The following is a 24916-nucleotide window of genomic DNA, read 5'->3' as shown; positions in this document are numbered from 1 at the left end:
CAAGTGACCAGTTTATATTTTTCCTCGTTCTTCATAGGGAATTTGTGGAAACTTCTCCTCTGCAGAGCTTCTGGATTAAAAATGTTGCTGTTCATACTGCAATTATTGACATGCAATGGTAAGTTTTAATAACTTTATCCTGAAAACATAGCCAACACTATTGATTGCATGGGTCATCGATGATTTTCATGTGTCCATATGTTGTTTTTTATTGGCATGCTACAATGGTGCCATTGACTCGTGCTAGCTTAGCCAATCCGGAGCCCTGAAACTAACAAATAACTTGCAAACGAAACAGAATTTGTTGAAATCAACTCCACCAACTAAACCCCTGCTAACTCGAAGATTCAGCCTAATGTCAAAAATCCTGAACGTCCGCTTTACACAGAGGATTGGAATCGAGTAAAAAAAAAAAAAAAAAAGCCAGTTTTCTTTAGACGAAATTTTTTTTTTTTATTGATAAGTATTAACCGATTGTTTACCATTTATGGTGATAGACGTCCAATCAGATTTGACTGGAAGGGTTGGCAGCTTAACATGATCAATGGCAGCCTTCCCAGTTTACATTGATTTAATGGCATTTAATGGCAGTTAATGAGTTACACATGAAAAAAAAAAACATTTTTTGTTTATGAATATTCTTTTAATTTTTAAAAAGAGCATTTAGAGCTAGCCTTACGACATCACAACGCGTAGATATGGTAGGGAGGCACGAACCCTCATTGTACAGTGGATTTTTGAGTCCAAAGTGTCAATTTCAGAAACCCCAATTTCTTACTGTTGACATTTCAATACCAGAGATAACCCGAGCAAAAACACAATTCGAGGATTAGTTAGACGTTTTAAGGTGCAGGATGCAGTTTGTGATCTCTTCAGATCTGGAAGGCCTAGTATAGCAAGAATAGCGTACCGCATGAATGCCGTTTTTAGACCGTGACGTCACCATCGTAACCTGGATGTGGGTCAACATAGACACACCCTGGCATAAAACCCACGTTACAACTGCTTGTGTTCTGCCGGTAATCTTTCAAAAAAGAACTTGACGAGTAAACACCTCTGCTATGGAACTTGTAGAAACGACTCTAGACATTACGACATATGTAGGATGTTTTCTTCTTACGTTTCTCGAAGCCCCCCCCCCCCCAAAAAAAGGAAAAATGTGAAAAATGGATCAACTTGTGTGAACATCCAAAAGACCAGTTTAACGCCAGCAAGCTGAAGTCATTCACCTTCATATGCAGTAAACATTTTGTTGAGAGCCATGGTCCTACAGATGACAATCCCCAAGTGACTTAAAGCTCTGGAACCGGAGGCGGAGAGACGGACATGGGGGACGGAAAGGTGGAGGATAGAGGAAGAGTGAAGTGAACGGGGAGGACTGTTAATACAGAGGAGATTTCAAAGTAGGGGTGTGCCATCTTAGGCACCCCATGATTTGATTCGATTATGATTCAGGGTGCTACGATTTGATTACTAAACGATGATCACGGTATTGAGAAGGTGCAAAAACATTAGCTGTTTCAAAGGCAGTACTTATTTCTCTCAACAATAAATTTACACTGATGGAATGAATTTCACATTTTCTGTAAACAAACAAAGTGTCTTTAGAAATAAGACCATAACCAATTTACTTTGTTTCCACAGATTTCTGTACTATTTTGCATGTTTGTAGGATTATCGCTGTACTTAATCCTAGTTTTAAACGTTCTACATCTGGAGTAAGTTATGTCGCTAATTAGCAAAGCGCTCGGCGCCAACTCGTAACATCTCAAAAACAACAACAATAAAGGCTAAACAGTACAAGAGGGTTTTTGTACTCACCTCTGATAGAGGGAAACGGGATTTAGCAAAACACTAGGGACTTTTTCCAATTTACACGACTTGAACCTACTACTGGACAACTGAAAGACAAGTAGCAACGAACTATCTCTCTTCCTCTCTCGCTCTAAAAAATAACTTGCGCACAGAAGCGTGACTGCCGGGTCCTTGCCTGTCTCATACACAAATTTATTTTCCAGTCTTTTGAAAAGGAGTAAATCTCTTGCTCAGTAACTGGCAGCATCCATCATAACGTTGTGCATGCGTCCGTTAAATGTATCCGGGCGGCAGACGTGTCTTGAATTTTGTTCCGCTACGAGCGGCTGTCATAAAGTTATTAGAGAAAATCATCATTTTTGAACCTTTATGAATCGTAATCGAATCGTCACGTGAATAATCGCGATGCATCAAATAATCGATTTATTTAAACTCCCATATTGCAAATGTAGGTAGACATACATACTGTATACATATTATATGGCCTCCTACAGAGTTACTTGTAGGTGGTACTACTGCATTGACTAACATTTATATATCACAACAGTCACGTAGGCCTGTTTTTCTAAAAATACGGATATTTAAATAAATTAGCCATGTTATAGCCAGCTTTACCTTTTCTGTTGTCAAGAAACAACATTAGTAGAGGGAAGTGTAAATAAATTATTTGAAAAATAATGAAAAAATTCAAAAGTGTTTGTTGTCTGTCACTGAGTAGCATTTGCGATCGCTACGCAAAAATAGCATTGTAAATTACCTCCAAGAATAATCAGAGACATAAGACAACCAGAGGATATAATATATAAGAAAGACAGGGCATATGGTGGTAAAGGATAGTTTGATGAAACAGACGAATGTCATTGTCAGTGGCGTAAGGCAATGAACGCAAGAAAAAGGCGTTGATAAAAAAGCTACCTCTGGATCAGGTTGGCTCTTTTTCTCGTCTTTTTCAGCCCTTGACACGCAAGCCATCTCTTTAACTGAACATTTGTATGTTCTTCCACATCTTTACCAGTGAATTTGGCACCAGGGACATCATTTTCGGACAGAATTGGTAGGTTTAGCTCAGTAAACATCTCGTTCGTACACTACTGATATGCATTTACCATAAGGGACAAATGGGAGCTTGACCCGCCTAGCAACAATTGCTAAAGTCATGAATATTAATGAGCAAAAGTGACATGTTGCGTGCAGTACGCCATTGGTGAGAATGAATGAGAATTGGAGGGAAACCTGAAAGAAAACCCATCTGTTTCAACCAAAAACCGTTTCAGATATTGACAAATGGGACTCAAAGTGCCACTGTACAATAAGGGATCGTTCCTCGGTGCTATATTTGTGCATGGCGATGTGGAAAGTGTAATTCTAAAAAATTCTAAAAAGTCCAGATACAGATTTTTTTTTTTACACTACTGGAAAAGTTTATTTATGTAAAAAAATTAATTAATTAAATTCTGCTCAGTTCCCAACATTGACTCCAACATGTCAGGTTTTGACTCCTGTGCTAATGGAGAGGCACTAATTAAGTGACTATCGCCATCTCTTTTTAAAGCTGCGAAGTGAAACAGAATGATGGCTTAACTTTCTTGTGCGGATCATATTCAATGATATTTTTATAATTTGCTGGGCAGCTGGCCGCAGGTGGCCCGCGGGCTGTAGTTTGGACACCCCTGTGTGTACTTTATTCAGCTGCCTGTTCTCTCTTTAGCTCTGTGTGTTCTTCCACTGTAGACGCGTGCTCATCATCTACAGCACACAGGAGCAGGAAGAAGAAAAAAAAAGGCCGGTTGCCTCGCAAAACCAGGCGAGGGCTGAGACTCGCTCGTGTGGCGAAAGAGATGAACATCATTTGTTCTGTTGTGATGTGCACAATTTCAAGAGTGAAAGGAGTGTTGAGAGCGAGGAATGATTCTCTGGAGAAAGAGTAGGAATGATTGGACGGAGGGAGGGGGATGAGAGAAAATGATCAAATGAAAAGAGTGTGAGAGAGAGAGAAATGGAGGATAATATTTGTGTGTGTTGGAGTGTGTGTGTGGGGGGGGCACATTTCGAAGACAGGAAATGGGAGAATTGAGAGTACTTTCTCAGCTCCTCGCACAGTAGAGAGATCTGAAGCACTGAGCTGGGTGGCACAAACACAAATAAACTGCTGTCTTGAGGGCAACTTTTTCTTCCCCTTCATCAGCCTGCTGTGTTCAATCAGCCCCTGTTGAAGCTGCTGCTCAAAACGCTGTGTAAACGGGGCTTGCTTAAAAACACTGGAAAATAATCATTCTTTCCGTTGGGGGGAATAGGGAAAACACATTTGTTAAGCTTCATATGGGTTTTCATTAATATGCACATGACAAAATGATACTTAGTGCTTATACAAAGACACGGAACACATGAACCCGTTTGTGAAATCGCCGAACAAACATGCCATCCATCAGTGAACATGCCACAGAAGTTGAATTGAAGCAGCCGGACTCTTTGTGGTTGTTCAAGATATTTTCACCTTTGAATCAAAATGCTACTTCAGTTCATAAGCTCAGGTGTATCGTTCTCATATTTACAGTGGGGAGAACAAGTATTTGATACACTGCCAATGGGTTTTCCCGTTGTGAGTGTATCAAATACTTGTTCTCCCCACTGTATGTATGTTTCTGGTGGGGTCAGGGTTGCAGCTGCAGTTTAAAATGTTTACACACTGCAGTGTAGTTTGGAGTGCTGAGCCCAAGAAACTGCCGTGCAAAAGTATGGTAAAATTTAAGACGGCAGCCTCTTCAGCTTCCCACTCTGCGGTTCAAAGAGAAGGGACATGTATTTGTAACCCCTGCCACATCAACAGCTCTCATGTGACAACCCTCAAGTGGCACCACCCACCAGACACACAAATAGAGAAACTATGCACTTAAGAATTATAACTTAAGAAGCCTTTTGGAAATCAAATGCCCAATAACCAACAAGAGTCAAGTTAACACAACTCCACTTTTGCACTTCACCATAACCTGGATGACTAGGATTCTGCACAGACACTAGTTAACATCAGGCTCTTTTTGTGTCTTGAAATGTTTACTACATCCAGTAAAAACTCCTCCCCAGTTTTTTTGTATGTTATTGGCTGGGAAAAAACTCATCCATCCAACCATCGCTTGAGTCCAGCTCTGCTCCTGATCCCTCCCCTAATCCGAAGGCCCCTCCATTGGAGGGTCCACCGCCATATCCATAGGAGGAAATGTCCTGATTAGCTGTCCTTTGGTAGCCCTGCGTCTGACTCCCGACCCCTACAACCCCAGGTCCATAAGGTCCTCCTCCACCCCCGGCCCCTAAGCCCGCCCCCCCAGGGCCTGGCCCGAATCCCGCCATTCCAGTCACCCCTGGACCCATAACCCCCGGGTTCAATCCTTGAGTCATGACCATGGGCCGGGACTGATTGGTCCTTGGCTGTCCGCCCATGTGAGTGCCTAATGGACCACCCATACCAGCGGCTGGATTGCCTACCCTTGGGTCCATCCCCTGAGCCATCCCTTGGCCTGGCCCTTGAAAGTGTTGTTTGGCCATGCGTGCGGGCTGACCCGGTTGCATCCCATATCCCTGGGCGGAGCTGAACCCAACCCTGTCACCTCCTGCTCCTGTAGTCCTTACTACGCCCGCCCCCATGCCTTGTAAACTCTGTCCTTGTTGCTGCGGCCAACCTCCTGCGGCCATCGGCCCGCCACCACCTCCTGCTCCCAGCATACTTTGCAGTCTTTGTGCTTGGGCTTTGGCATTAGTTGGGCCTTTGAGTGATTGCTGGGCCATGGGGTTCATTAACATCCCTTGTCCACCGTAGCCACCAGCCCCACCACCAGGGCCCCCAGGCATACCTCCAATACCAGGACCTGCGGCCGCCTGCCGCTGTTGCCCTCCAGCTGGGTTGTGCTGCTGCGGAAGACCGAGGGAGGCTTGAACACTTTGGCTCGGGTGCTGCTGCTGGTGGATCATTTGGCTCATGGAGGGATTGAGCCCATAAAGGGAACCCTGGTTAGACCCTTGGGTGCTGTAGGGTAGGCCCATGTCAGCTTGGGGTCCTACAGAGTTCCCCTGGCCTTGGACAGAGTTCATCTGGACCATCTGCTGCTGGTTCTGCTGCTGCTGCTGTTGCAGAAGACGTGCAGCCCGAATGTTCTGAAGAGCTTGACTCCTGGATGCTAAATCTTGAGGAGGACCTAGGAATGAAGTAAGCAACCAAAGTCAGTGCTAGGAATCTAAACAACAAAAATTACATGACATAAATAATAGTTTAAAAAATAAAGCTGTGTAGACGGTTATTTATGACAGATCAATTTAAAACACTGAAGTGAAACATTCAAACTAAAAAGTACTGCAAAAGATGAGTGAAATATACGATGAAACTCTAACCAGTTGAAAAAATTGGGGTTGCATTTGAAAAATAATAAATAAAGTATTCATCTAGCAAATACTGCCAGGTATACAGTGCTGGCCATAAGTACTGGCACCCCTGCAATTCTGTCAGATAATGCTCAGTTTCTCCCAGAAAATGATTGCAATTTCAAATTCTTTGGGAGTAATGTCTTAATTTATTTTTCTTCCAATGGAAAAAAAAAAACACAAAAGAATGAAAAAAAAAATTAAATCATTATTATTTTACACCAAATTCCAAAAATGCGCCGGACAAAAGTACTGGCACCCTCAGTCCCGTACTCGGTAGCACCACCTTTAGACGAAACAACTGCGAACAACCTCTTCTGGTATCCATCAATGAGATTCGTACAATGTTCTGTTGGAATTGTAGACCATTCTTCTTTGGCCAACTGCTCCAGGTCTCTGAGATTTGAAGGGTGCCGTCTCCAAACTGCCATTTTCAGGTGTTCTACGGTATTCAGGTCTGGACTCATTGCTGGACACTTTAGAAGTCTCCAGTGCTTTCTCTCAAACCATTTTCTAGTGCTTTTTGAAGTGTGTTTTGGTTCATTGTCCTGCTGGAAGACCCATGACCTCTGAGGGAGACCCAGCTTTCTCACACTGGGCCCTACATAATGCTGCAAAATTCGTTGTTAGTCTTCAGCCCTTATAATGCCATGCACACGGTCAAGTAGTCCAGTGCCATAGGTAGCAAAGCAACCCCAAAACATCAGGGAACCTCCGTCATGTTTGACTGCGGGGAGCGTGTTCTTTTCTTTGAAGGCCTGCGGGGAGCGTGTTCTTTTCTTTGAAGGCCTCATTTTCCCCCCAGTAAACTATGTTGATGACTTTCCCCCCCCAAAAACTCAACTTTTGTCCCATCTGACTGGAGAACATTCTTGCAAAACGCTTTTGGCTTTCTCAGGTAAGTTTTGGCAAACTCCAGCCTGGCTTTTTTATGTTTCTGGGTCAGAAATAGGGTCTTCCTGGTTATCCTACCATAGAGTCCCTTTTCATTCAGACGTCGACGCATAGTACGGGTTGACACTGTTGTACCCTCGGACTGCAAGACACCTTGAACTTGTTAGGATGTTAGTCGAGGTTCTTTATCCACCATCCGTACAATCTTTTGTTGAAATCTCTCGTCAATTTTTCTTTTCCGTCCAGATCTTGAGAGGTTAGCCACAGTGCCATTGGCTTTACACTTATTGATGACACTGCGCACAGTAAACACAGGAACATTCAGGTTTCTTTGGAGATGGACTTGTAGCCTTAAGATTGCCCATGCTTCCTCACAACTTTGCTTCTCAAGTCCCCAGGCAGTTATTCGGTCTTTTTTTTTCCGCCACGCCCAATGTGGTACACACAAGAACACAGGACAGAGGTTGAGTCGACTTTAATCCATTTTAACTGGCTGCAAGTGTGATTTAGTTATTGCCACCACCTGTTATGTGCCACAGGTAAGTAACAGGTGCTGTTAATTACATAAATTAGAGAAGCATCACATGATTTTTCAAAGGGTACCAATATTTTTGTCCGGCCCATTTTTGGAGTATTTTTGCAAAATGATAATGATTAAATTTTTTTCCCATTCTCTTTTGTGTTTTTTCATTGCAAGCAAAATAAATGAAGATATCACTACCAAAGCATTTGTCAATCCAATCATTTTCTGGGAGAAATTGAGCATTATCTGACAGAATTACAGAGGTGCCAATACTTTTAGCCAGCACTGTATAAAAAATAATTTGTATGTATTTGTATATACTGTACAACACCACTTTCTAAGTGTTTTACAGACAGGCGATTAAACACTATAGACTGGTTAATAATTTTCCACAACAACAATTGTACTCCTAAAAACACTAAATTAAATTCAAATCCTCCTATGCTGGAAGGGTTGGGGTTAGGAACACTTTCCTTTTGAAAAGACACTCACTAGTGGCAAAACTGTCAAGGTCTTCTAGCGTGGAAATTGCTCTAAATCCTGTAATAAACCCACTTCTGACATTATTCTGCTAATCCTTCACCTCACAGCTTGGCGTGCAGCAGTAACAGTGCAAGAACAAAGCGGATCACACTCCACACTCTTAAGATTTGTGAGTACCGTAGACGTATGGTACTAATATTGGAAGACATACAGTACAAAAAGTGGATATGACGATGAAATTTTAGGCTGGACAAGAAAGTAACTGTGTTTCCTTATTTTGTAGATTAAAGTCAGGAAAACAACAAAGTGCTTCTGGTCTTCGTTAATATCTTTTGGACTTTCAGTTATATATTCTGTAATGGCTACAAATGCCTTTCAAATTTAATTTCCTCCTCCCTCGCTGAATAGTCTTCTTCTCCCCATCATCCTCACACCCACTCACTGTCACTTTCTGTCGTTCATCCCAGCCTCTTCATGTTCCAGATCATCTACCTATTCTTCTTGTTGCCACCCCCCTCCATCCTCTCTTCCACTTCACTCCTCTCATCCATCTCTCTGACTTCACCGGAACTCTGGGGGATCCAGGACAGACAAGTTGCCTTGGTAACAGGGCAGAGCAGGAAAAAAATCAACGTTTTTTTTTTTTTGAAGACACACACGAAAAGGGAGGCAAAAGAATCTAATCTGAATGCCGAAGGGTATATTTGACAGAAACAGATGGAGGGTAGGCAGTTTGGATTCACTGTAATGTTCTCAAAAGTGAAGAATAATGTATCCTCTTATTCGAGGGGATTCATTGATTTTAAAATGAATAACGTTCCTTTCCCCTCCCTCCCTAAAGCTTTAAGAGTAAAGTGGCTTTTTCATGGAATTTTATGGGTGATTTAACATCAAGCTTACTCGTTGAACGGCAAACATTTCCTTCATTCTTTTTGCTTAGTTGCCACTTAGGGTGCGGCAGGAGTTTCTGAACGTAGTGGCACATTGAACACACTCTTTGCTTCGTTTAATAGTGATACAGCAAAAATGAGTGGTTTTACAGACTGTGATTTTTAAAAACCATGGTACACCTTCAAACCAGTAACCGGCCAATTCCTATTTCAGACAGGCTGTGATACTGGTTGCCTTGACAAGCGACTGCGTATGTTTGATGAGGAAGCAGCATATGAATGAGGAGGACACAACTTCGTGTGTTGATTATGTTAAATTGGTAAAAAAAGAGATTTTTGATCAATGAAATCTTCAACTTAAATATCCCATATTAAAAAATGAACACCTGTGGCTTAAGACGGTAATACACCAGGCATGTCTGTGGCGCGTCAACGCACCACTGACGCTTGCCCCCAATTTCCACAGGACGCGTTTTACAAGCAGAGTACCTGTGGAGTGGCTGGATCGGTTCACACGACCATCGCAAAATCGCATGAGAGTAGCATGTATATAAGATAATACAACAACCATTTGCCTTTCAGACCTCACGTATTGGTCAGCTTTCTTTCTAAAAGACAGAAGTAAAAAGTCCAGTGCTAAAGAGAAAATCAATCGCAATGAAAAAGATTTTAGCGTTTTACAAACGAAATGCATCAATGAATCTTTTTTTTTTTCTTATGAACGATTTTCAAAATCTTTATTTATGGATTTTCTCAAGCTAAAGCGCCACACAGAAATGAATAAAATTAATTGCATATTATTTTGAAAATCGACCGGATCCACCAAATTTTTACACGAGTGACTTCTGGTCTGCCTGATCCTACCTAGTAATATTGACGTGGGAAGGTTGCATCTTGCGTCAAATAATAAACGCTGCCATTTGTTCCGAGTGTGCTTGACTTTAAAGTGCCTATGACAGCAAAAAGCACGTCTATTTCATATTTCACGCGGTATTTTATGCTCCTGAATGAAATGGACCGCTTGGATGTGAGTGGAAGTGATTGTTTTATTAATTCAACTTTTTGAATCTTGCGCCATGAAAATGAGTGACTTCCGGCTCCAGTCTTGGGTTGAGGAAGAAGGTAATATGATGTCATCCAGGTCAGCATCTCACAACACAGCCATTGCTTTATAGCATGCGATGGACCGCAGATTCAGCTGATAATGCGGAATAATTTGTTTATTTTTCGTATCACGCCAGTCCAATGTGTTGCAGGCTTTTGTTGCTGCACCAGAGAGAGTGGTGTGAGGCTTTTTGGATTTCTAGAAGATTCTTGTTCACCGCGATGGGCAAAACAAGTCCGACAATCAAGAGACCATTGGACGGATGACTAAGTGAGTAGGCTTCGTGTTTTATATTTAGTCAAATACTGGGATCATGGCAAACGTTTTAATAAGTAGGAGGTGGCTTGCATTTTGCGGGTGATAATACTACTCCCGTTTGGTTTATATTTTCGGCGTGTCCCCTTCTCTTCCAGGCGACGAGCACTGCCTGCCCACCGCCTTGGGCTGGCTGATCGGTGAAGACAATCAACCCCGCCACTGTGTGTGACATGAGTTGGGGTACTTTTGTATGATTTGTCATTTTCGGCGTTTCCCCTTCCCTCCCGGCGACGAGCACTGCCTGCCTGCCACAGAAAACACTTGGAAACGCCGCTCGGTTCGGGTTAGCACGTCTGCTAGCTGTCACACCTCCTGCTTTGTTTACGCTCATTCCTTCGGGGCAGGGAAATGACAAAAGCCTGACTAACTCCGGTGGCATAAAATACCGTTCGGGAGGTGCAAGAAGTGGACAGTTTTGACCATTAAGCAGTAATTTTGTACTGTCGTACTGAATAAATGCATTTTTAATATTTCATCTTCCATTTAGCACAAAACTGTTATTTGTCATGACCATACTATTTATTTAGCAATTGGGGAAAAATATATCCTGTAAAAATATTGGAGTAGAAAGATTGAAACAATGACATTTTGTTGCTCTCTGTCGCACTTTTCCTCGTTCTGAATCGTCCTCCTTAATGGGCTGCATTTTAAATCAGCTGAAATCGTGACCCTGCCGACGTCATCCTCCGGCCGGGGACACTAGAGCGCAAGAATGTCAAGTGGGGCTAAATGGCAGATTAAAAGACTATTTTCTCGTCATCTACGCTTTGCCATGTTGTTTTTTTTATAGTCTTATCATTTCAAAATATGATTCTAATTCACATAATAATGCTATTTAAGATTTTTTTAATGCTGTCACATGCACTGAAACGGCCACGTTTCACTGCGATGCTGCCGCGTCGTAGACGTGCCTGGTGTATTACCGGGGTTATAGTCAGGTGTAGGGGAGTGACAAAATCTCAAAATGGTGATACATCGTGATACTTTGCATCCCAAAAGGTTATCGATATGCTCAAGCCAAGAATCGAGATATCGTTTTAAAAAGTTTACGTTTTTTTTTTTTTTTTTTTTAAAGGAACCAACTAGTTGCTACCAAAATCTTTCACAATAATAGTGTCTCCGTGACCCCAAAATCAACAGAAAGTGACTTAAAATCAAAAGGTGAACACCTGAAATGGCCCAAAATTACCTCGTTGCCTGGCATTGGCTGCCACTGATGGCCATTGAAGTAGGAGGGGCCTGTTTCAAGTGAGAGGGGTTCATTCGCAGTCACCCTCCCAGTTCAAATGGATTGTACATCGACTAGTGATAAACTTACACCAGAAGGATGAAGATAGCTTGTTTTCTGTGCATTAGTTTTTTTGTAGAATGATTTATCGATAATCGTTGTATTGCCATATCGTGAGATCATCGTTATCGTGAGTGTTGTATCACAAATCATATCGTATCGTGAGGTACCAAGACGTTCCCACCCCTAGTCAGGTGCATATGTATTTTGAAAAATGTATGTAATGTTATGTGCACGTGGTTGCCGATGTTGTTCACCTTGATACTGACTGACTTGAGGGAAGGGATTCCTCTGGCCTTGGCCCAATTGTCTTGGAAGATGCTGCTGTTGGAGCTACACAGACACACAAATATGATACAAATATTGAAAAAACAAATACATATTAGCACAGCATGCTAAAACAGACATTTGGTGTAGCAAATGTGAAGATGTTAATATTGTTCATGTGATGACCCTTGTAGTGTTACAAATGTGCACTGTCACACACATGTGGTTGTACCTTGAGAACATGTAAGATACAGTCCAGAAAAAGGAATTGGAATTGGGCAATAGTCATTGGGAAATTATACTACAGTGATCAAGTTTCAGTTGTTTGAACAAATAGATTTTTTTCTGGCTGATCAGTGTATGCCTAGGAGGCAGTTACAGCCCATTCTATTTGTGTGGGCTGTGAGAGGTACTGTGGTTCCACAGAGACGCTAAACCCCAGCAGGGTGTTCATTCCAGACCGCAATTTAAGTACATCTGTGTACATCTATGCAGATCAAATTGAAAATCCACATGGTGGGTGGTGACTTCAGAGTCCAAGGCTGTTTAACACTTAATTCGCTCACCGAGAAAGAAGTAAAAAGAAAACAACACATTATCAGAGCAGGTGGCATGTGGCGCAAAACATGAATATTAACATGCATACATGCAGGAGAGATGAAAAGGAAGTTATGAAGTGGGGACCACAGCAGGGTAATTAATCATGCGAGCAGAAAACAGTAGGGTACATCAGTAGATGAGTTGCTCTTATATACGGACAAATGTACAGTTGTATAAATGAATAATACGAAGAAAAGGAATAATTAAATGTTCTGATGTCTACATACAGTAGAAACCCAAACCACGGGCCTTGATGAAATGCTCACCTGTTCGGCCAGTAGTTGTTGTTGCTGCTGTTGCTGCCTCTGCTCTCTGAAGAGCTGCTGCTTCTGCTGCTCCATCATATGCATCTGCACCCTCTTCTCCTGCTCCATTGCCATCATCTGTTTCATCATGGCTGCCTGTTGCTGGTTACCCACATAGCCCGGAGGTGGACCTGACCCCTGGTTGGGCCCCACCCCTGAGGCCACACCACCAGCAGGGTGAGGAGGGGGGATGGCGCCAGGTGGTCGAGACATACCCACTACACCTTGTTCCTACAGAGAGAGAGGAAAGAAACAGTGGCAGCCTGTCAGTTTGATTTCGAGCAAAACAGTCAGTAATGGTCAAAAACAAAAGACAAATGCTGCTGCCTCGAGAGTTGCGATGGTGGCCGTCAACTGACAAGCACTGAGTTACGGGGAGTTATGTTATATGAAGATCTGCTGTCTAATTAGGTGTTCATCTGTTCGTTTTGCCATGCAATGACCTCATAAGCGATTTCATTAATTGTTATAGGACCATACCGATCTGTTCAACAGAAACACTTTTTACGCAGTGAACTAATTTGCAATTATTTGTGTGTCGTGTGGATTATTGGTTCTCAACTGTGCTCACCTTGGGACTCGGATTTTTTGTTGCCATCACTAAGTCATGAACCACTATTTCCCTTGTGAAGAAATATAAAAACAAATGTTGTTATTCTAAAATTACCCTTCAAAAATTAGGTATATATGTTCATCAACATGACTATATTTGATTACACATTAAAAAAAAGTCTTTCAGAACACCTTATAAAGAAGCTCAAGATGAACATGATAACTGCATTAAAAAATGAATATCTTGGCATTGTTAATTTCTTTAAGGAAAAAAAAATCAACAGGAATACCGTGTTTTTCAGACTATAAGCCGCAACGTTTTTCTCTCCATTTATACCCTGCAGCCTTTATAACCAAGTGTCTTATTTAAGGATTTTTTGGGGGACCAACAAGCATGATTTTTTTTCATTAAAAATAAAATAAAATTTTCATTAGAATTTTTCTCTGTGGCCTGGTGCATCATGATGGTGTTATTCGATATGCACTGTTTGCTATGATAAGAGCACGCTATACTAGCGCGGATTAGGCATTTTCAACCAGCACTCAGAAGATGTCATTGTCTAGAAGCTTTGGTCTGATGCTTGATCCCATTACAGAAGAACAGTTTAAGCTAGCCCTGGTGGTTTGAATTTAATGAAGACAAATTGCCATAGTATCGTGCTATGCCATGCTAGTTCTGATAGCTGTTAGCTATCAATATATCAGATACTATGGTTGGGATTTTTGAAAATATTTCAGACGGCTTCACAAAACACGAGTGGAACTTGAGGTGTCTGGCTCCCCCGGGTAACTGGCCGAACTATAGGAATGATGAGGATGGCACTTGGTGTGTTGATGCGTGTTTTTTTTTTTGGGTCAATAAAGATATTTTTCATCAATCTAATATTTCCGTGCAACATCTTTTCATGAAAACATGCCATTTTAAGACATGGAAACCTGCAACTTATGTATGGGTGTAGCGTGTATACCAGTGGTCCCCAACCTTTTTTGTACCACAGACCAGTGCGGTGTGGGCCTTTTTTCACGTACCGGTAATGTGTGGCAGAAAATGAAAGCAAATATAAAATAACACGACGGGGCTAAAAAGAAATATATTAAGTGCTGGGAAAATGTCAATCACCATACACTTAATCAACCTTGGTTTAACAGCGGCCTCGCCTAGAATTTGACGGCAAATATCCATGGTTGCAAGCATAATTGGTTTTTTGGCTTTAGCAATATGGTTCACCATGAGGTATGATGCGTTCAGTGCATTCACTTTTGTTGCTTCATTTGCTAGCTTTTAGCCACATATTATGCAGAATGGACTCGGTTGCAGTCTCCTCTTCTGGCTCAGCAGGTGGCCAAAGACATCGCTGCCCGCAGCACACAGCCAACAGCAGCTAAACTTACTGTTTACATTGACCGGCACTGGGCTGCTATAGGTGTGCAAACACACCAGTAGTTGCGGCCCAACCACTAGATGGCGACCTACACAAAGCTTTACTCGGATTAGTCTATAGAGTAGACAGGGATATTGATGTGTCAAAAGTCACAGGCCAGGTTGCAGTCGTTAACAAATCATTTATTATTTCTCTGCGGCCCGGGTACATATGCGCCACGGACCGGTTGGGGATCACTGGTGTATACTGTATGTATTTTTTTCTGATATTTTGTGAAATTTGGGCATTGCGGCTTAGGATCAGGCGCGATCTATAGTCCGGAAATTAATTCGTTTTCTTTTCAGGAAATAAAGACACTGATGACCCTCTGAAACTGTCTACTACACAACCAACATATCTCTGCGACCCATCAGTTGCGAATCACTATTGTAGATGAAACTGTGTCGTAGATAACGCCATGCACCTCTGCATCAGTTTCATTTGTTGTTCATTGCAGCTGCCATTCATGTTGACATTAAATCTCACATGACAGCTGTGTGAGCTACATTGAGGTACACCTTTAATTGTAAGTGAAGGTGTTATTTGCAGGATGTAATGCAATATAAGTAGTTGGCATTAGTGAGTACTCAAATTAATCATTTTTTATATTCAATTTATATATGTGGTATCATTGCATTCACTACTAAATATATGAGCATGTGTGCATTTTTTGTACGGCCAAGTGCAACACCTAAAAGTGTCACAACAATGCATAAATTGAGTCACTATATTGTGTGTAAACAATATCATGAGTATCAAACAGGTATCATGAGATATATCATCTTGTTCCTTCACAATAGAGCAATTGTTGGTCGTTACTGCATATATTATCTCCTTATTAGCATATAAAGAGCACTTCCTTCTCCACTTAGCCATATGCTAATCTCCAAGAGGACAAACTAGCTCGGCTCACAGGGTGAGCATGTATGAATTTCTTTAAGCTTGATAGCTGAACTGGAAGAGGATATTGTTTACACCTAATAGCTAGAGAAGCTGTAGGGGTCCAAAAGGTAGATTTGTGGACATTAAAATGCACCCACACAGTGCCCCGCATGACTCGACGACAAAGCACACGTGTGACTGCAGGTGTTGAAAGAAGGCACATGCAGGATTAGGCTTCAACCTCATAGAATGGAAGCTCCAAGAGCTGTACCCTGTATATGATAGCACAAAAAGCTGTTGGAGAAATCACAACCGCCTTTTTCAAGTGCAAGGCAGACAGTCACACCAGACTGATCGATGCTCTTAGCTACATGCCTCCTCAACTACATCAGTTGCACCACTTTAAGACAACAGAGCGAGGAGGAGTCATTTCAAAAGCTGACCAACAGGTGGCACTGGTGACCTTTAAACATCTGTGTGAGCGATTAGGAGTGTGTGCGTGTATGTGTGTGTCAATGGTCTCTTCTTAGCAGATGGCTCAATCATGACTGCTCTGATCTACGATTCTGCCGTCTCCCCCACACACCACTTTTCCACATCCCTCCGAACGCCCCACCATTAAAAACGGCCTCCACTCCTTTTCAATATTTTGTAAAACACAGGGCCCCCAGGCATCTGCATTGTTTTGAGCATATTTGGAATATTGGTACACCATGTGTACAGTAGGAAAATAATGCAATGAAATATGCAGTTAATTACATGTCAAAAAGGCTGCCAAAGGATGAGAGGAAGATGACATCTGAGAAAGGACGAGACAAGAAGAGCCGCTTTTGTGCAAGGAGGAGTAAACGATGGCCTCGTGAAGAAGAAAGCAACAGTTGCTGCAGCAAGGACCAGATGGCTATTGGATCAGAAGCTATGTTTGCTCTGCCTGGTTGCCCTTCACAACATTTGGCATACACTCACAGGCCCACACCTATAATCTGTTCGATGTAAATATTCAGCTTGGGATTCTTTCAACACATTGATCTAACGGCATCCTAAGGCCAAAATGTGTATATTATTAAGTGAATATTCTTCCAGTTATTTCAAATGTCTCTTCTCTGTTTGTCTGTCCCCTCTTCATTCTGGCATCTCTGCACTGTTCAACAGTACTGGGTCAATGCCTATTGAGGCTGCTGTGGACACAAGTCAAGTTACCAGGTTGATGCAGGAAAGAAAAAGAGGATGTGGTGAAAAAAGATGCATTACAGGTTGCTTGTGGAGAATGTGAGTGCGTGCATGTGCTTCTGTTAGGCACAATGTGTGCTCTTGTGCGGTTGGGGCTGTCAATTCTATTGGGTTAGGAGGCATACAGAGCCCAGGCAATTACATTACATGTGAAGCAAGCTGGGATATAGATGCGAGTGTGTGGTGAAGGAGGTAGTTCATTTCATTCCTATGTGTCAGCAGAGCAGAAAAGGGTCTGTTTTGGTTGTATGTGGAAAAGTGCTGTTTTGTGCAAACAAATTGATGAGAAGCGCAGTAGCAGTAATGGGTGGACGGATGGGCAGATACTTCTTGAAAGGCATTTGCCTGTTAGCCAAGTTAAATTTGAGCCCTGAGTAGTTTCTATTGGACTTGTGTTAAAATACCATTTTAAAAGACTGGCAGTCACAGTGAGCAACTTCATGTTCTCTCTTTAAAAAAATTAGAAGGGATGTCCATAAATTGTGTTTGACTTCATTAGCTTGCTATGTCCTGTTTTGAGCCTACACAGATCCACATTGCTTGACTGAGTTGAATTAACTTAAATATTTTGTGGAGGGGTCTTATACATGTTATATGTTAATAAGCATAACAAGCAGCAGAAAAAAATACAAATAATTCTTTTTTATTGGATGAATCTATTAAAAGAAAATGCTACATTTACACTACTGCCAACTTTATTCACAGTTGTCACATGATCCAACCAAACATTGCATCACATCTGTTTTGAAATAAGCCGAATCGAATCACAACGCTAGAGAATCGAACTGTTTTAATTCGCTCCACTTTGAAATTGAACTGTTCTTCAGTCGCATTGCACACAATCAATCGAGCTATGTACTGAATCGTCTCTATTGGAAGGATGCACACAGTTACTACATAAACGTAATTGGTGTTTGCAGATGACGCTATCAGAACTGACAATATTTGAATGGCCTTGAACTTTCACGTGTGAAGACACTGGTTTGACCTACATATATAATAACAAGAACATGAGGATGAATGCAGCCAAAGCCATCATTTCCTCATGTAAAGATCATATCCACCCACTGTCCCTAACACCACCTCCTCACATACTTACATAGTCAGTTTCTCCCTGGAAGAGAGTTATATTTAAACTGTTGGAGAGCCGCCTTTTTCCCCACAGTGGTCTGTTTAATCTCTAACATCTCTGGGCTCTAAACCCGATTTGGCCTATTTCTGAACTACACACAAGGTGTATATGCCTAAGAAAAGACTACTACTAACACTAGGCTGCCCCCACCCCTTTTCTTTTAAGTCAACGTGGTGCTAGGCAGCATTGCTGCGAAACCCTAGATTTTAAAACATACAATATAGTTACTGTGTTTGTCACTATACATGACTGTTTCACAAATTCAGAAGTCTTCATTAATCCGCCTGTTATAGAAGTATCCTGTACAGAAAGCTGTAAATTGTTCGTGTCGTCTTGTGTAGTGGACTTGTGCATGTGTAAACACATCAAGTGACGTCACACTCTGGGGTCGAAGCTCTTGTAACTAAGTAAGGCAAGCACACTTTCAATGGAAACTGTGGCAAAACTATTGGAGATATTGGGACTAATGGGTGACTAATGGTACGTTTCAGGTGATTGGCCATTTTGATCGGAGGGGCACTTTCAGCATTAGACAGAATGTTAACACTAAACGCACAGGCAATGCAGCCACCCCAAGGACCTGATTGCATATTCTACATTTGTAAATAAGTAATAATATTATTAATAAAATACTTACAGTGCCTTGCAAAAGTATTCAGCCCTCTTGAACCTTGCAACCTTTCGCCACATTTCAGGCTTCAAACATAAAGATATAAAATTTTAATCTTTTGTCAAGAATCAACAACAAGTGGGACACAATCGTGAAGTGGAACAAAATTTATTGGATAATTTAAACTTTTTTAACAAATAAAAAACTGAAAATTGGGGCGTGCAATATTATTCGGCCCCCTTGCGTTAATACTTTGTAGCGCCACCTTTTGCTCCAATTACAGCTGCAAGTCGCTTGGGGTATGTTTCTATCACTTTTGCACATCGAGAGACTGACATTCTTGCCCATTCTTCCTTGCAAAACAGCTCGAGCTCAGTGAGGTTGGATGGAGAGTGTTTGTGAACAGCAGTCTTCAGCTCTTTCCACAGATTCTCGATTGGATTCAGGTCTGGACTTTGACTTGGCCATTCTAACACCTGGATACGTTTATTTTTGAACCATTCCATTGTAGATTTGGCTTTATGTTTTGGATCATTGTCCTGTTGGAAGATAAATCTCCGTCCCAGTCTCAGGTCTTGTGCAGATACCAACAGGTTTTCTTCCAGAATGTTCCTGTATTTGGCTGCATCCATCTTCCCGTCAATTTTAACCATCTTCCCTGTCCCTGCTGAAGAAAAGCAGGCCCAAACCATGATGCTGCCACCACCATGTTTGACAGTGGGGATGGTGTGTTCAGGGTGATGAGCTGTGTTGCTTTTACGCCTTGCATTGTGGCCAAAAAGTTCCATTTTGGTTTCATCTGACCAGAGCACCTTCTTCCACATGTTTGGTGTGTCTCCCAGGTGGCTTGTGGCAAACTTTAAACGAGACTTTATATGGATATCTTTGAGAAATGGCTTTCTTCTTGCCACTCTTCCATAAAGGCCAGATTTGTGCAGTGTACGACTGATTGCTGTCCTATGGACAGACTCTCCCACCTCAGCTGTAGATCTCTGCAGTTCATCCAGAGTGATCATGGGCCTCTTGGCTGCATTTCTGATCAGTTTTCTCCTGGTTTGAGAAGAAAGTTTGGAAGGACGGCCGGGTCTTGGTAGATTTGCAGTGGTCTGATGCTCCTTCCATTTCAATATGATGGCTTGCACAGTGCTCCTTGAGATGTTTAAAGCTTGGGAAATCTTTTTGTATCCAAATCCGGCTTTAAACTTCTCCACAACAGTATCTCGGACCTGCCTGGTGTGTTCCTTGGTTTTCATAATGCTCTCTGCACTTTAAACAGAACCCTGAGACTATCACAGAGCAGGTGCATTTATACAGAGACTTGATTACACACAGTTGGATTCAATTTATCATCATCGGTCATTTAGGACAACACTGGATCATTCAGAGATCCTCACTGAACTTCTGGAGTGAGTTTGCTGCACTGAAAGTAAAGGGGCCGAATAATATTGCACGCCCCACTTTTCAGTTTTTTATTTGTTAAAAAAGTTTAAATTATCCAATAAATGTTGTTCCACTTCACGATTGTGTCCACTTGTTGTTGATTCTTGACAAAAAAATTAAATTTCATATCTTTATGTTTGAAGCCTGAAATGTGGCGAAAGGTTGCAAGATTCAAGGGGGCCGAATACTTTTGCAAGGCACTGTACCTAAATACGTACTCCACAATACACCTAATTAAAGTAAAATAGTGATGGAAAATCCCTGATGCATCAATTAATTAAACTAATGAATTTTAATACATACATTTAAGAGGACTTTTGATAATTGTACAGATGAATACCAAAGTACAAAATGGAATGGAAGCTGTCATATAAATGAGTAAATAAATTTATGATAAAGAGTAGTGACTAAGTCACTTTGGTGAAATTAGTGAATAATGTTCGACATAACCAAACTGTAAGGAACTAAAATTTAGAGAAATAAGCCACTGTCGCCACATGCCATTGAAATTTTGACACTTTACAATTAAATTGATTACCGTACATTGCTGTGACAGCGAATGTGAATGAAATTTACTCATTAGTGGGACTTTTGTACAGTAAATCAAATTTCTGTGATGGCATCCACTTTACCCTGCAACAAATGATGAATTGCCATATATTGCCTACATCCATTGCATCCATCCTCACAAGGGTGTTGTAGCCTATCCCAGCTAACCGTTGTTGTATTTGTCGGCAATGACGATACCAAACATATTTAGCCAACAAAAAATTTTTTCATGACGATGACGAGACAATAACGAGTTAAAAACGTGTCTTCGGCGTTCGACGAAAACATAACGAGACAAATGCCAGTTTTCGTCTGACGAGATGACAATGAGAGGAAAATGTGCCATAGTTTCTGTCATGTTCACAATATGTGACATTTTCCTATTGTATGTGTATTTAGTCATCCTGCATTGGGTCATGTCACTCATGTGATATGTCCTGCGCCCCCCCCCCCCCCCCCCCCCCCCGACCTTCACCGGTAATTGGTGGTTAACTCATTCACTACCAAAGACGTAAAAACAATGATGTTCTTCAAGCCAGGCTGCGCTCCAGGCTTGCTTATTTTGAAACACATGGTAAGATTTGGTTTTCTCTAGGGCTGTCAAACGATTAAAATTTTTAATCGAGTTAATTACAGCTTAAAAATTAATTAATCGTAATTAATCGCAATTAATCGCAATTCAAACCATCTCTAAAATATGCCATATTTTTATGTAAATTATTGTTGGAATGAAAAGATAAGACACATGACGGATATATACATACAACATACTGTACATCAGTACTGTATTTGTTTATTGTAACAATAAATCCACAAATGGCATTATTAACATTCTTTCTGTTAAAGTGATCCACGGATAGATAGACTTGTAGTTCTTAAACGATAAATGTTATAGTTACAAGTTATAGTAATTTTATATTAAAACCCCTCTTCATGTTTTCGTTTTAATAAAATTTGTAAAATTTTCAATCAAAAGTAGAGTTAATATAATAATAATAAGAATAAAAATAGAGTGAAAAGTTTTACGTGTATTTTGCATGCTAAATTGATATGGAATGCCAGTTTATTTAGCATTGTTGTTTAACTGTGTGTCAGAATAGGGCCTCATTACTATAGACTGAAGTGCTTTTCTTTTTGAGAACATTATTTTTTTTTTTTGAGAGATAGGAATATTATTTTTGTTGTGCTTTCACTAAACGATACTTATGTTTGTTGTGAAGGAGAAGCTTATGCCAATAAACGGCGCGCCTGTGTCCACTCGCTTTTACTGTATAACAGATACAGTGGGGAGAACAAGTATTTCATACACTGCCAAAACCCATTGGCAGTGTATCAAATACTTGTTCTCACCACTGTATCTGTACATATCTTACCCAAAATAAAACAAGAGACACATAGTTGCCACTAAAAGAAAGAAAACTTACCGAAATATGTGTGGAGCACAAATAGCAATTTGCATTGCATTGTGAATACAGCATAAACGTCTCACAACTACTAATTCTCCCACGTTTAGAAGACATAACATGAGTATGGAACGGCGCTGCCCCCAAGCGGCCGGTGGCATTCTCTTCACTCTTAATGTCCATAAACGACCTCATTGTAATGTTTGAGGCAATATGCCAGCGGGTGTGTTAATTGCGTCAAATATTTTAACGTGATTAATTAAAAAAATTAATTAACGCCCGTAAACGCGATAATTTTGACAGCCCTAGTTTTCTCATCTTGGCAAAAGAGAATATGCAATGTTGCTTTAGCCTTTAAAGTTCTGTGCTGGGTGATCATCACACACTTAATGTACCTCATAGCTTTAGCATAGCATTCGCATTAGCATTAACTTTAACATAGCGAGGGTGCTCCTAAACTGTTATGCTGTTTTCGTTTTGTTGCCGTCAGCTATGGTTTGCAGAAGTAATGCTGCGTGCATCTGTTTCAGAACAATTGGAAAACCATCAGGGAGTTGGCGTTGTTCTCGTAGACCAGGGGTCGGGAGCCTATGTTTTGCGAGCCATATCTAGCTCTTTTGATTTTATGAAGCGCAAAACAATATCGGTATCGGATCGGAAGTGCAAAAACCTGTATCGGGACATCCCTAAACTCAATAACAACACAAACAGTAAGTACTCGCGGCTTTTAACCGATGACCTCATGTGTTGGACGTCTAGCTGCGTAAAAGAAATTCCAGTAATCTGGTAGTATTTGTCGAGCCACAGCGACAATCTATGTCATCACCCCGAGCGTCCATAAAACATGGCATGCGCCGTAGGTCAAAACATGTACTATATACGTATTATACTGTTTTTCTTATATATTTATTACATTATACTATTTTTGAATCAATGGCAATATTTTATGTGTTTCTAATAACATATATTAGTAAAACACAACAATTGTGGCTTATTAGAGCCTACAAGTTTTTAAGTCCGAGGTCCCCTTTAAGTCTCCGCTCAGCCAGTAAAAGGGCTGGCCCCTCCCTACTCAATGCAGAGTGAACTGGAATATATAAAAAATGCGTTGGGGGAAATTAAACCACGAAAGTGAACTGCGTGGAACCCCAAGTCACAGAGGCGCCAGGTCAATTTCACTTTCATAACTTTTTCACCTGTCAAAATTGTTGACACTTCCAGGAGAGTGAGACTCACAAAACGGTTGTCCTGAGAGGTTCCACTTGTCTCAGCCACTGTTATATACACGCCCCACTGCTTGGGGTTTCCTCTTCCAGGAAATATACACAGCGGCACATTATGTTTCTATTTGTTACTTTCCCAGTAGTGAGTGCGTTACTGAGCAACAATTGCAACATCCCTAGTAACGATGTCAGGCTTTCGTTGTTGTTTTCTATAGATTTATTTCAATCACAACTCTGCGACTGCTCGTAAAAGCCAAGCGTGCCTTTACTCTCGCCTCCGCGTGATGTGTTCAAATGCCCTCACGAAAAAAAAAATCAGTGCTCACAAATTGGACTCGGACAAGCTGGCAACAGAGCATATATATATTAGGGCTGTCAAACGATTAAAATTTTTAATTGAGTTAATCACAGCTTAAAAATTAATTAATTGTAATTAATTGCAATTCAAACCATCTCTAAAATATGTCATATTTTTCTGTAAATTATTGTTGGAATGGAAAGATAAGACACAAGACGGATATATACATACAATATACTGTACATAAGTACTGTATTTGTTTATTATAACAATAAATCCACAATATGGCATTAACATTATGAACATTCTTTCTGTTAAAGGGACCCACGGATAGAAAGACTTGTAGTTCTTAAAAGATAAATGTTAGTACAAGTTATAGCAATTTTATATTAAAACCTCTCTTAATGTTTTTGTTTTAATAAAATTTGTAAAATTTTCAATCAAAAAATAAACTGGTAGCTCGCCATTGTTGACGTCACCGACGTCACATGGGCTCCCTGCTGTTCTTCCACAGTTTCTTTAACTACTTAAGGTAGTGATTGTAATACACCACAAGGTATCAATGGCGAGTTTTAAATTACTTAAAATCAAGCCAATGAGTGTGTTTTGTACCTCGACTGACGCCGTAGTTCCCTTCACGGTCATTTGAGTGCTGGCTTCATAACGTACAAAACCTCTGATAGTTTGTATATTGAGACTAAATATTGCAATCCAGTGTATTTGTGGAGCTAAACGTAATGTTTGAATAGAGTTTGACCAAAGTCTGAGTAAGTTTTATGTATATTTTGCATAGCAATTTGACTGGGCGCTTTTCCTTTTGTGAACATTATTTATTTTTTGAGAAATAGGAATATTATTTTTGTTGTGCTTTCACTAAATGATACTTATGTTTGCTGTGATGGAGTTGCCGAAGCTTATGCCAATAAACGGCGCGGTCCAATGAACACCTGTGTCCACTCACCTTTCTCTCCCTCTTAGCTCTCAATGCGCAAAAAACAGCATCATTGTAATCTGTGTGATCAGGCAATGCATGAGCAGGTCATTCCGTGCATGCGTTAAATGCGTCAAATATTTCAACGTGATTAATTTTAAAAATTAATTGCCGTCCATTAATGCGATAAATTTGATAGCACCTATATTACCGCCCATTAACGCGATAAATTTGACAGCACTAATATTTATTTATACAGTGAGGAAAATAAGTATTTGAACACCCTGCAACTTAGAAATGATGGGCGGGTTTGAAATTTTCATGGTAGGTGCTTGTCCACTGTGAGA

The 24916-nt window shown here is 40.9% G+C and overlaps 1 protein-coding gene across 1 annotated transcript in view; it reads right to left on the bottom strand.

Annotated features, from left to right (window-relative positions):
* Window positions 1–405: 405 nt before the first annotated feature.
* maml3 (mastermind-like transcriptional coactivator 3) overlaps window positions 406–24916 on the bottom strand; it is a 194806-nt gene continuing 170295 nt past the window's right edge. Inside the window, exons 4-6 of the mRNA XM_057844041.1 lie at window positions 12860–13129; window positions 11984–12059; window positions 406–6002 (exon numbers count right to left, since the gene is read on the bottom strand). Coding sequence (XP_057700024.1) covers window positions 4909–6002; window positions 11984–12059; window positions 12860–13129 — 1440 coding nt within the window. The 3' untranslated portion in view covers window positions 406–4908. The remainder of the gene's footprint in view (window positions 6003–11983; window positions 12060–12859; window positions 13130–24916) is intronic.

The sequence above is a fragment of the Corythoichthys intestinalis genome, chromosome 8 (assembly GCF_030265065.1).
Source record: "Corythoichthys intestinalis isolate RoL2023-P3 chromosome 8, ASM3026506v1, whole genome shotgun sequence".
In the NCBI taxonomy this organism is placed as follows: domain Eukaryota; kingdom Metazoa; phylum Chordata; class Actinopteri; order Syngnathiformes; family Syngnathidae; genus Corythoichthys; species Corythoichthys intestinalis.
The sequence above is the reverse complement of the archived record's forward strand: the minus strand, read 5'-3'. Positions and strand labels throughout refer to the sequence as shown.